General features: G+C 45.0%; 1 protein-coding gene across 7 annotated transcripts in view; it reads left to right on the top strand.

Annotated features, from left to right (window-relative positions):
* PCGF5 (polycomb group ring finger 5) overlaps positions 1-13,229 on the top strand; it is a 107,344-nt gene that overhangs the window by 51,747 nt on the left and 42,368 nt on the right. For 5 of the 7 annotated variants that reach the window (XM_058671133.1, XM_058671138.1, XM_058671131.1 and 2 more), the window contains exon 2: positions 807-1,096. In XM_058671133.1, coding sequence (XP_058527116.1) covers positions 985-1,096 — 112 coding nt within the window. In that variant the 5' untranslated portion in view covers positions 807-984. Of the gene's footprint in view, positions 1-803; positions 1,097-13,229 lie in introns of all 7 variants that reach the window. The other 2 variants (XM_058671137.1, XM_058671132.1) reach the window with 1 other exon arrangement.

Genomic DNA, 13,229 nt, shown 5'->3' with positions numbered 1-13,229 from the left:
GGCGTTAGATGATTTGCGGAGTGGGTAGGATGCAGACAGAGGGAGGGGAGTGGGTAGAGGGGCCTGCTCAGGGAGCCCTGGAAGAGCATGTTCTAGAGACAGCGTGGAACCCACATGGCCGCCCAGGTCAGGCGTATTGGACAGGGTCGCGGAGCCTGCCCAGGGAGTCCCAGATGGACTTTTTCTGATGAGGGGGATTGTGGGCAAGGAGCAGTCCTTTCCGTTTTGCCCGCAGCACAGGTGTTGAAAGGTGTGTTAACATCAAGCTGCAGAGGTCTTCTGTGACAGGCTGAGAAACTTTACCTTTCTCTGTCAAGCGCAGACACTGACCGCCTTTTGAAGTGATTGAATACATAAGCCTGAGAGCACTCCATACAAAATGGGCTGCAGGTGGCTGTGTGGAATGGAACAGGTCACCAGTTTGATTGGACTGCAGGTTGCAGATAAAGCACAGACGCACACAGGGAGTATTTTGATGGGAGGGGGATGACGGCCATCAGCTTGAATATTCTTACTTGTATTTGCAGCAATTTCTAGAAGGGCACCTAAGAAGATAGTTAAAATCCTTTACTGAGTAGGTAAAAATATCAGCTGGTGTTCACAGCTTTGAGCGTCGCTAGTGTAGAGGTGGTTTTGTATTAAGTTACAGCAGATTTACAGGTTAACAGCACAATGAAGAATACGCTCTATTTACCGACAGAATGTGCAAGTCTTGGTTGTGAATGTATTGATACTGATATGTTATGAGGAATCTAACTGTCTTTCTCTCTCTCTCTCTCGTCTTTTAAAAATGATTCTGGAAGCAGATATGGGAAAGCCTCAAAAGGAGTGATGATCGGCGATCTCCCAGGAATCCTGGCTGTTCATTCCCATGCTTCAAGGCACCGCGTCGGGAACCACCACACCAGCTCCTGGGATCAGCCACTCATCCTCCTAGGACCCCGCTGTGTCTGAAGTACCAAGGCCAGGTTTGGCTGACCACGAATGGCTACCCAAAGGAAACACCTGGTGAAAGATTTCAATCCTTACATTACCTGCTATATCTGTAAAGGGTATCTCATCAAGCCGACCACGGTGACGGAATGCCTCCACACGTGTGAGTGTTCTTGCGCGTTGCAAGTTGTGCTTGCTCTGCTCTTTGAAAACTGAGCTCTTTCTTGTTTGTGTACAGATCTTACCTTTTTGAACTAATGAGTGTTCTGAGAATTATGTTTGAATTGATTTTCTCACATGTTTATGGGATGAGAGTCTCCTTTTGTTAGTGAATTCCCAAGTTTATGACGTTTTTTGTTGTTCACATTGTAAAATGCTGTGAAAGTCATGGTACACATTATTGATTCTGATATTTTAGAAGACAGACCATTTCAGGGCTTGTTACTTTTTAGTTTAGTTTTTAAAAGTAAATTACAGGGATTAACCTGCTCAGGAGGCTTTGAGTGGATGCCCGTTCTTTCACTCATCTGTTTATAAAGCGTGATTTCTAGACCCGCAGGTTCCTGCTCCGGTCCTCTGGGAACTTGCTGGAAATGCAGATTCCGAGGCCCCACCCTACCTTTATGGAATGAGAAATTGCAGGAGTCTATCTTAAAGGCCCTCGGAGTGCTTCTGCAGCATGCTGACATGAGAGAATCCATTCTAGCATCCAGTCTGAGGACCTGCTGTCAGATGCCACTGTGTCTCATCAAGAGGAAGGGACGTTGTTATAGCCGCTGAGGCCAAGATGATATGTCCATGTGGTATCTACCAATATGACTTTCTTATTCCAATCAGAGTAATTCTAGTAAGTTCTAGTTTGATGCCAGTTATGTGCATCAGAGTAGATAGTTTCTGTACTTCAGTGTTAACCTAGGTAGCAGCTCAAAGTGAACATGTAGTCAGAAAGAAGGTGAAGAAATGATCTTGGTTTTATGTATGTGGAAACTCAAGAATGAGTAATTTTTCCCTGTCTCAGAACTAACGAGTGATGGGCCTGTATTCAATTCCAAGGCTCATACTGCTTTTTTTTTTCAGAGTGGGGAAGGTCAGACTTTCTTTTTAGCTATTCTGACTCTGCTAAGTAGAAATAATATACCAGGCATCTTTTTTTTTAAGATTTATCTTATTTTTTGTTGGAAAGTTAGATATACAGAGATTAGGAGGAGACAGAAAGATCTTCCGTCCATTGATTCACTCCCCAAGTGGTTGCAATGACCGGAGCTGAGCTGATCTGAAGCCAGGAGCCTCGAGCCTCTTTTGGGTCTCCCACACCGGTATAGGGTCCCAAAGCTTTGGGCCATCCTCGTCTGCTTTCCCAGGCCACAAGCAGGGAGCTGGAAGGGAAATAGAGCAGCTGGGACCTGCGCTGGCGCCCATATGGGATCCAAGTGCTTGCAAGGCGAGGACTTTAGCTGCTAGGCCACTGCGCTGGGCGTCTTAAACAGGGACACAAAATAGGATCACCTGGAAATGGTTAAAGTGACAAATTTTACATTATGTATGTTTCACCGCAATTCAAAAGAATAAAATCATCGGGGGTGGGGGGGGTGGCAGTTTAGGATAAAGTTGATGGATCCCGTGGCAGGGTCTAGGCATGTGTATTTTGGCAGAGTTCTCCTGGTGATGCTGATGTTTGTTACTTTGGGATATCACTACTCCATGCTATCCGTTTGGCATTTAACGATGAACTACCTTGTGTGATCAGTTTGCTATTGCCCCGCATCACTATTCAGTTTGAACAGTTAATAGTTAGCAGTCATGAAACATAGGTTTATTGGTATGCTGCTGGGTGGCAGTGCTGGCCTAGGCACATACTAGTGCATCAGATAATAGAAACTTTAAGAAGTCTACATTTTAATGGGATGGGGCAGAGATTGTCTCACCTGCAGGCTGTGAAAATCATGAAAGATCATTTGGACTGTCACTGCCTAGGCAACCGCAGCAGGGACTGGACATCTGGTAAATCTGAAGCAGGCTGATCTTAAGTTGTTCATTTGGTATGGCCTACAAATGATGTTATAAATATCCACATGGCCCTTGGCAGAAAAAGACCCATCCCCATAATAGAAGAAACTAGTGATAAATATGTGCCATATTAGTAATAAATACTATGAAGAGGAACAAAATGAAACTGAAGATGGGAGGAATGAGGTTACTTCACGCAGAGTGCCAGGGTCGACGTCTTTGATATGAATGGGAACCTGAAGGGATTGACTTGGTGGATTACAGTATGTGAGAAGAGGCCACTAGGCAGAGGAAAGAACAAGGGGAAGAACGGAGTGATTGCTATAATATGCTTGAGGGCTTCACGGAATAGCTAGTCAATTGGAGGACCACAACTGTAGCTCATCTAAGAGATGCTGGGCCCTTCAGCCAAGGTGGTAAGGGGCGAAACAAGGGTGGGGACGAGTGCTTGGCTTGCAGATGTGTTTTAGAGGAAGAGGTGGCGGGTGTGGTCACTCCAGGGTGAGGGCTTCACGTCCATGTTGCCCGTCACACCAAGGCTACACTGGTGTCAGCAGTCAGGTTGCACTCCCCCAACATGTGTGCATGGACTTGGCTCTTGGATTGTTCCAGCATCAGTTGCCAGCTCTTTGAGATGAAAGCATACATTCTCCAGTTTCTTTCTCTGTGCTACACATTTCATAGTCATCCTACTAAAAGAATGTTTTCTCTGGATCATACTGAAGTCACAATTTAAGTCAGGTTATAAAAGAAAAAAAGATTCTGTGAATATAAACAGTTTATAAGCAGAAGTTGTTTTTATGTTCTCAGCATCAACTTGAAGCTCTACTAGGTAAATGACAGTTAAACAACTTAAGTGTTTCTTGCATGAGAGATACATTGGCAGTCATCAAGTCCCTTTACTGAGAGAACATGAACATGGCAGAATTGTAATTAAAATACAACGAGAAATCACAGATGTGGCCTTTAGCTGCGGCAGAGAACACAGGACAGTGAATGAATGAGTCTGTCTGAGAGGTCTGCAGATTCTGTAGGGCGAATCTGAGTGTGCTCTCATGTCTTTGGATTTTTGGTTTTGAGAGCTGCACAGAGAAAGCTCAGTAGACACAGAGGAGGGCCGAAGCTGGGTGGCAAGAAATCAGTTCAGGCCTTCCAAATGAGTGACAGGAACCTGACCACTTGCGCCACTACCTCTACCTCTGTTGCTGCCTGTTCGAAGGAAGGTGCAGTTCTGAGCTGGCACCGTGCTTTTGAACCCAGATACTCCACTGCTGGACCTGGGTGTCCAGCCAGCAGCATAACTGCTGAACCAGTCACTTTGCCCCTGCTCCTGCCCCTTTAGATTTCTGTATATTGTTGGTTTGTGTTTAAGTTTGAGGATTATAGGCAAAAACTTTCCAAAGTATCTCCTTATTTGTGAGAATAACATAAATATTACTATAAGGCAGTATGTCCGTGTCATTGGATGAAACTTTTTTTTTTCAAGATTTATTTGTTTTTATGGGAAGGGCAAGATTCATAGAGAGACACACAGAGAGCAAGATCTTCTGTTCTCTGGTTCACTCCCCAAATGGCCATGATGGACAGAGCTGAGCTAATTCAAAGCCAGGACCAGGAACCTCTTCCAATCTCCCCTGTGGATGCAGGGTCCCAAGGCTTTGGGCCATCCCCTACTCCTTTCCCAGCCCCTCAACAGGGAGCTGGATGGGAAGTGGAGCAGCCAGGACTCAAAGGGGCACCCAGATGGCATCCCGGTGCATGCAAAGTGAGGACTTTAGCCACTAGGCTATCATGCCGGGTCCCGCTATAACACTCTTAAGAACCTAAGCACATAAAGTGAACATCTTATTAAAATAACTGCATAAAGACTGCAGTTTCATGCGTTCTCTTAGTAAGCATTTATTCTCATTCAAACTCATGAGGAAATGCAAAGATTTTTGTCTTAAATATTCCTGGTCTCTATTTTTTCAAATAAATAATTATGTTTAAAAATGTGAAACATAAAACTTTATTATTGGTGAACAAAATCATACGTAGAATCTGCCCTGTGACTTTCTGGTCACATGGATAAAGAGTAGTAAACTTAAGAAATGTTGTAAAATGAATCCAGGTATTGATAAGTGCAATGCAGATAAAGAAATGATGATAAAATATCAGGTGTGTGTCATGGATACTGGAACAGAAAGAATAGCAAAAGAAGGAACCAAAATATTTTCTGAAATTTCAGGAGCCACAATCCTTGGTTTTTCTCCAACAGGGAAAGCAGCCCTGGGTCTGCCTCCATAGCATAGCAGAGAGCTCACCCGCAGTGGCACAGAGAGATGCCAGGGGCTCCCTTCTCTCACATGGACAAGCAGAGCATCAGTGGTCCTCCTGATGACTGCACAGGCGCATGTTGACTCTCTCTCTTCCTCAGAACAGTCGGGTTGCTGATCCCCACTGTTCCTCTGGGGCTAACTGCCTGGCCAGCCTGCAGCTGCAGAAGGAAGGACCCAAAGGGCAGATGGGATTTCTGATTGCAGCACCCAGATTTGAGGGCAAGGAGAGGGGAAGAAGAGATTGTGTGCCTCGAGTCTCCATGGCTTCTGGAGAGAGGATGCAGAAGATTGGGGGCATGAAGGCCACGTGGTTACCCAGGATCACAGTAATATCACATGAGCAGGCAGCAGGCAAACACCTGCAAAACAAGTTGAAATATTCAAACAAAAACGAGTTTTAGCTTTAACTGATCACAGAATTCTAGATGAACTAAATCCACATTAACCATGATTGTTAATGCCTGTGAGATTGTTATAACCAGATAAACCTACACAGTCACCCAGGCACTCACTGAATTGTTTGAAATAGTTAATTGTTAGATACTTTGATAGCCACAGGGAGTAGATAAATTTGGAACATACCTTTCTTTATCAAGCATATGTCTCAGTAACCAAGAAAAATTTAACATGCATTTGAATGTATCTTTTTCTTCCTATATGAACTCATCCACTCCGAGACTTAAGCTATCCATGCTGGTGTCCTGCAAGTCTTTATTTCTAACGTAGATGTTTCCTCACAGTGTCAGAGTCTTACTGAATGTCCACTTGGCTGTCCCGAGGTCAACTAGAAGTCAACCTGTCTAGGACTGACGGACTAGGATGCCATCCCACCATTGCCTAAGCTAGAAAGGTGCTCCATGCTTGATTCTCTTTAGCCTCACAAAACTGACAGAGTCCTCTACACACCCCATGCCACTATGTGCGCATCTCGCTCATCTGTCCCTTGAATGCCATCACTGTTTGGGCCTCATTACTTTGCACCAGAGCTACCACAGAGTCTTCTTAACCTGTGTCCCAGAGGCAGTCATTGAAAACAGCTTACTGTCTTCCTCACTGTCACTCTGCAGCCTAGTCCACAATGTCCTATGACCCTCAGGATGACTTGAAGCTGCTTAGTGGTGACTGGTGTCTCCTCACACACGCCCAGATGCTTGCTCTGCTTGGGGTGGACTGTTTTTCCCAGACGTGGAGTTACCAGTTACCAGTCCGTGGGCTCTGGCAAGCAGGTTGGGGTTGGGGGCTCTCTAGTTAAAGCTTACATGACTGAAGGAAAAGGAAATTGATGATTTTATTGTGACTTGTCCCTTTTGAAATTTCAAAGGGATGGGTATAACTTGGAGGGTATGTTGGCAGTGTTGTTTAGGAGTTGCCGATCCAGCAAAACTGTCTTCCAGAATCTGTGATGGGTATCCTCAGGGACTCAGCTAAGGAAGGGGGCTTGAGGGAGTGGGAAGGGAGAGTCTTTGGGACTAGAGAGTCAAGGTCCCAGATGGAAGGATGCAATCACTGTGTCCCAGACCAGGGTCCTAAGAAACTTTGTGAAGCTGTTTAGAGGGTATTTGCTGGTGGTTGTATAGGTTGTTGACCTGAAATGAAAGACTTTTCACTTAAACTAAGGACAAAGGAGCTTTGTTCCAGCAGCTCAGAGGTGATGAATGTAGTGCATTGCTTCTTAACCCTTTTGTGGTCAGAGGCTTCTTTAAGAATCTGATGATTCTCTCCTTAGGGGGAAGAGTGTGGGGGGGGGTGGGGTCGGGGGAGGTTGTATTTGAAATTCCATGGCTAGGAGAGGAGAATTTTTTTTTCTTGACATAACTTGAGAGCTTAAGGCAGAAATACCTTGTCTAAAAACCAGTTATTTGGAAGAACAATTATATAGGTTTTTCAATGTATGTACAGCGGAGGGGTTAATTCATCATTAAAAATAGTAGCTGTGTTGACTAGGAGGTTTGGTGACGTAAGGATGAAGGAATAACTTCATCACACAATGGTGGTGTTTAAGTACTACCAACACTTACTGATTTTGAACAAGCATCTTAAATGTGAATTCATAATTAAGATTCAGAATAGTCAGTGTTTAGATATCTTACGCTACATGCACTTGCTACTCACAGTACAGTCTCCAAGTCAACCATCAGTAACATTGCCAGGGAACTTACTGAAAGTGCTCATTTGTGGGTTTATCCATAGAATGACTGAATTAGAGGCATAGCAAGCCCACCAGGTAATTCTGGCACATAGAAGTTGGAGAAGCACGGCTCCAAGCCATGTCAGTACATCCTAGCATCTCTCTTTTTTTCTAAATAGATTTTTTTTCACCATTGGAAAGGCAGATTTACTTAGATAAGGAGAGACAGAAAGATCTGCTATCTGCTGGTTCTTTCCCCAAATAGCCACTGTTACTGGAGCTGAGCTGATCCAAAGCCGGGAGCCAGGAGCTTTCTCCAGGTCTGTTGTGTAGGTACGAGGTTCCAAGGCTTTGGGCCATCCTCTGCTGCTTTGCCAGGCCACAACCAGGGAGTGGGGATATGAAGTGGAGCAACTGGGGACATGAACTAGTACTGGCACTTATAGGGGAAGGATTAGCCAGTTGAGACAACCCCCCTCCCCCTGTATCCTAGCGCATCTTTTAAACTGGGAAGCTTATACTTTATTAATAAGGTAATTAATTGGGATGCCAATAAAAGATTAAATAAATATTTACTGAATTCATAAGAGGGTCTTGAGCTTTAAATTAATTGCTTTGTTTAATCTCACCAAGAACCTAGGAACTTTTCTGGGTGCCTTGTATTGTCATTTGGCACATATGCCCAGTGTTGTGCCAGGCGGCCCCTGTGAGTACACAGTAAGCCTGACAGGCATGGTCTGTGCTCTCTAGATCGTGTGCGGTACTAGGCAAGTACAGAAAATAGTGTCAGGCAGTAAATACAACAAATGGTGAGTGGAAAAATAAAACAGATAGGTCGTTCTTGGGAGTTGCTGTTTTAAAATGCAGACACCAAAATAGTGGAAAGGAGAAGGCATTTCCGATTCCTGTGCCAGACACCAGCCCACTCTCCCCTTCACCACCCGGAAAAAGACCGCAAGAGGTGAAGTGACATGGCCGGTAACTGCTTGAACTTGGTTCTGAGCCTGTCCAACTCAGACACACCTGGACAGTAGGACTTTTCCCTAATCTTTCCGTTTTCTTCTGCTTGTTTAGCTTCATTTTCCTTTTTATGTCCTTTTTGAAGATTTATTTTGTTTGAAGCCTTTCAGAGAGGGAGGGCCAGAGAGAGAAATCTTCTATCTGCTGGTTCACTCCTCAAACAGCCATATCAGCCGAAACCAGAACCAGAAGCTTCTTTAGGTCTCCAGTGTGTATAGGGGACCAAAACCTTGAGCCATCCTCTGCTGCTTCCCAGGCCGTTAGCAGGGAGCTGGATCAGAAGAGGAGCAGATGGGACTCATACCAAGGCCCATATGGGATGCCGGCAAAGCAGGCAGATTAGACTGATAGGCCCCTGTGCCTGCCTGTCCTTTTAAAACTTTTTAATATTTATTTTCAATTTTGTTTGGAAGGCAGAGAGAGAAAGGACTTGCTGTCCACTGATTCACTCCCCAGATGCCTGCAGCAGGCCAGGGCTAGGCAGGCAAAGCTAGAAGGCCAGCACTCCGTTCACTTCTCCTACCTGGGTAGCAGAGACCCAGCTCCCTGAGGCGTCATCTGCAGGCCTCACAGGGTGTGCGCTAGCAGGAAGCCAGACTGGAAGCGGAGTAAGCCAGGTGCCTGACAGGGCATGTGGGTATCCCAAGAGGCAGTTCAGTTGCTGTGCCAAACATGTGCCCTGTTTAACTGCTGAAATCTCTTTATCTATGTAAATCTCAGTGGGTTAAGCCACTGCCTGGGATGCCAGCATCCCAGCTGAGTGCTTGCTAAGTCCCATTGCTCTACTTCTAGTCCAGCCTGCAACTGCCCTGTCTGGGAGAGGAGCAGCAGCCACACACACAGGAATCACAGATGGTGTTTCAGCTCCTGGATGTAGCAGCCATTTGGGGAGTGAATCAGATAGAAGATTGGTCGGTCTGTCTGTCTGTCTGTCTCTCTCTCTCTCTCTCTCTCCCTCCCCCCCTCTGTCCCACGCTATGTCCCTCCCTCCGTTCCTCCTTCCTGGCACCTTCCCTTCAAATAAAATAACTTTCTCTGTAGATAATGCATACATATGTGTGTATATGAAAAAGCCTAACTATACTTTCACGATTATGTAACTGATTTTATATCCAGAGTCAGTTTATTAATTCTTAATGAATGACTGTTATGATAAAGAACAAAGATATAAATTGAACTTTCTATAATGTGTTCCACATAAAATTTTACGATATAAAATCTGCTTTTAGAATAAAAATCACAGGCTTGAAAAGAAGTTGTGTTTGCAGTCTCTGTAGGTGCCTGTGTAATATTTAGGTGGCCCTAGGAAGGAGGTCAGTGGTATACTGAGTGGTATTTTGGCAGAAACTAGTCATTCATTCAAGAAGGGCCGTCGTTCTGATGCTTTTTAAAAATTATCAGTGTACATTTTGATGATTTTCTTATTAAATAATTATAGGTTTTTAGTATCTTTTATTAGTAATAATACAAAAGGATAATTATATTAAATGCATGGCTTCTTTAGCTTCTGAAATTGTGTTAGATGCTAAGAGAAGCTGAAAATGTTGAGGAATGTGTCATAGCAGACCCTGCAGGTCAGAAAATTGTAGATAACAAAGTTCAAAATGAAATTATCTCACCATTGACTTACAGTAATAAACTATAGCGAGGTCAGAGTAAGTTGGAACTGTTATCAATGATGGATTAAGGAAAACGTGTGATCTGAAATCTATCCCTTTCCAAGGTTGAAAGCCATGGCTGTATTACATGACTCTCGCACAGATTGGGAGTAAGCATTATGAACAAGTGTAATCTAACCTCGAAGAAAACTGAAAGAAAATCGTGTGTAGGTGCTTTGAAGAGTTTTCACAGAACAATACTGTTTTTTACCAAGCTATTGTGTCAGAAGTTTTAACACCATTGAGCTAAGCTTTTGTTTTGTAAGAATACTGCTCACTGCCCATTACTCCAGTAATAGAAGTCTGTCAGTGTTAGTGTTCGATTCGCCGACCACCAGGGAAAGAATAACTCAGCCGAATATATGAAAAGAATTTAGATGGCCTTTATCTCAGGGAACCATGGTCACGGGCTTCGCTTCCCCGTGCAGCAGAAAGGACAGACGTTAAAGAATGGGCTGCAGAGGAAGAAGGGCACAGAAGAGATGGGCAAGGGGCCCTTTGAAACTCTCCTTGACACGGAAGCCAGGATGGGGGTCACCTTGGCCCTTATTGGTGGGGGGATATGGGTCTGTGACCCTCATTGGTGCAACAGTGGTTTCACAACCTGGGGGTCCTGCCAGAATTCCACCACCCTTTCCAGGTTGGGTTGGAGGCAGTCTCCGCCCTCCTCCAGTTACCATGGTAACCATCAGTTAGATTTCAGTTTATCTTGAGTTAAACTATTTTAATTGTCAAAATTATTAGTAAAATCAGATGCTCTGCTCTTGCTTTAGTTGAAAGCCTACCTTTCCGTCTTGCTATAGTTGTATGTTGTCCCTAACTCTGCCCCCTTTAGGTGGTAACTTCCTAATTCTGTGTCCTCGTTTATTCCGAAAATGTTTGCTGAGCACTTCCTCTTCCAGGTACTGTTCTAGCCTCACATCCTGCAGTGTACAGGCCATTAGTAAGCCATAGCGTATTTTGGAAGGTAATAAGTGCTGTAAAGAAAGGAAAAGCCAAACTGGAGGAAGGGAATTGGGCCATGAGTGCTCAGGGTAGGCCTCCTGTAAGCAGTGATGTTTCCATGGAGACATCTTCATTTGGGCATCTCATAGCTTACAATTTCCACACATTAATCTTAGGACCTTCCACCCCCAGACTTCCTGTATCATTTGATGATGTCCTTCCCCTTCTAGCCTCTTACGCCAAGCATCTTACAGATGTCCTAGTCTCCATCTTCTTTGTATGATTCGTTAGCAAATATGAACCTACCTTCAAAACAGTACACTTTTTACCTCAACCACCATCACAACAGGAGAGAGGTTAGATGGGGGGGGCAGTTTTGTTTTTTAATATTGGTTGATTTGAAAGACAGAATGACAGAAAAAGAAGGGTGGCAATACAGAGAGAGGGTAAGAGAGCTCTTCCATGCACTGGTTCACTCCCTCAAGTGCCTGCAGCAGGCCAGGCTTAAAGCCAGGAGCTTGGAACTCTATCCAGTGTCCTAAATGGGTAACAGGCACCCAAGTACTTGAGCCATCTTCTGCCTTCCAAGGCACATTGGCAGCAGGCTAGATTGGAAGTGGAGCAGTGGGAACAAGTACTTGATAAGGGATGTTTATGTCACAAGATTGTTCCATAAGTTACTATAGCACAACACTAACCCTTGGCGATAGATTGATTTCCTGGTTTTGATGATCTCTGCTACCACTTTCCAGAGAATGCTATTGATATGATCCCCTGTGACCTGCACGCAGCTAAATGGAGCAGCATATTCCCAGTCATGTCTTACCCAACACATGACACAGGTGACCCCTTGCCTTCCTCCACACCACAGTCCATTCAGCCTCCCAGGACCCTGCTCCTTTCCTTTCCCTCCCGTCTCACTGACTGGTTCTCTTGTTACCAAATATGTCATCGTTTTTCTAAGTTTTTTTTATTTGAAAGATGTTTAGAGAGGAAGAGAGACAGAGAGGAAGATCTTCCATCTGCTGGTTCACTCCACAAGTGGCCGCCATAGCTGGAGCTGGGCCGATCAGGAGCCAGGATTCTCCCCTGGAACCCCCACAGCCTTGGGCTGTCCCCTGCTGCTTTCACAGACCACAAGCAGGGAGCTGGATGGGAAGTGGGGCCACCAGGATACAAACCTGTGCCCAGATGGGATCCTGGTGCATGCAAGGCAAGGACTTTAGCCGCTAGGCTACCATGCCGGGCCTTGAATATTTAATTATTTAAACTTAATAAAAATAAATGATAAAAAAGAGGATGATAGAGGAAGTAAATACAGGAAGCTCTTTTAAGGAGTTTAACTAAAAAGAGTGAAGAAACGCAATGAAAGCTGATACGGGAGTGGGGTCAGCATAAGGTTTCTTTTTTTTTTTTTTTTCTTTAATTATTTTTATTGAAAGGCAGATTTACAGAGTGAAGGAGAGACACAGAGAAAGATCTTCCATCCACTGGTTCACTCCTTAAGTGGCCCCAATGGCCAGACCTGAGCCAATCTGAAGCCAGGAGCCAGGAGCTTCTTCCAGCTCTCCCATGAGTGCAGAGTCGCAACGCTTGACTGCTTTCCCAGGCCACAAGCAGGGAGCTGGATAGGAAGTGAAGCAGCCACGACACGAACTGGCACCCACATGGGATCCCAATACGTGCAAAGCAAGGATTATTCACTGAGCTATTGTGTCTGGCCAGCAGAAGTGTTTTTTGTCATGGGCTTGGGCATTGAGTGCAGCTGCCTGGCAGATCAGGAACCACTTGAGGTTCATGGTCATGACCAGTCAGCCTGGTTGTGTGTTTTCACCCACAGTGTTCAGCTGTAACTGTGTAACCCAGAGAATGCAGAGTTGGCTTTAGCTGGGTTAAGTATGAGCCGAGAAGAGAGGGGAACAGAGCTCTGAATGGTCTGTATGGATAAGGAGGGGCAGGAGGGAATCACAGCATTGATTTGTACCAACCCACCGCGGTGGGCAACCATGCTGCCTTCCTGGATGTTCAAGGTGCCCTGGCCTGCTCTCCGCAGTCTCCCAGAGCAGGCCTGAATCTCAACTCCGTCTTGAACCGTCGACCGAGTCCTGTTCTGCTGCCTGTTCCTCTGCGCTAGCCAGTAGGGCAGGGTCACTGTTCCCCTGGTATTCCCCATGTTGGCCTTTAAAAGAAATGTGCCCTGTGCAACAAGTAAGAGAAATG

This window comes from Ochotona princeps, chromosome 13 (genome assembly GCF_030435755.1).
Source record: "Ochotona princeps isolate mOchPri1 chromosome 13, mOchPri1.hap1, whole genome shotgun sequence".
NCBI classification, from domain to species: domain Eukaryota; kingdom Metazoa; phylum Chordata; class Mammalia; order Lagomorpha; family Ochotonidae; genus Ochotona; species Ochotona princeps.
This window is presented reverse-complemented; position numbering and strand designations above follow the sequence as displayed.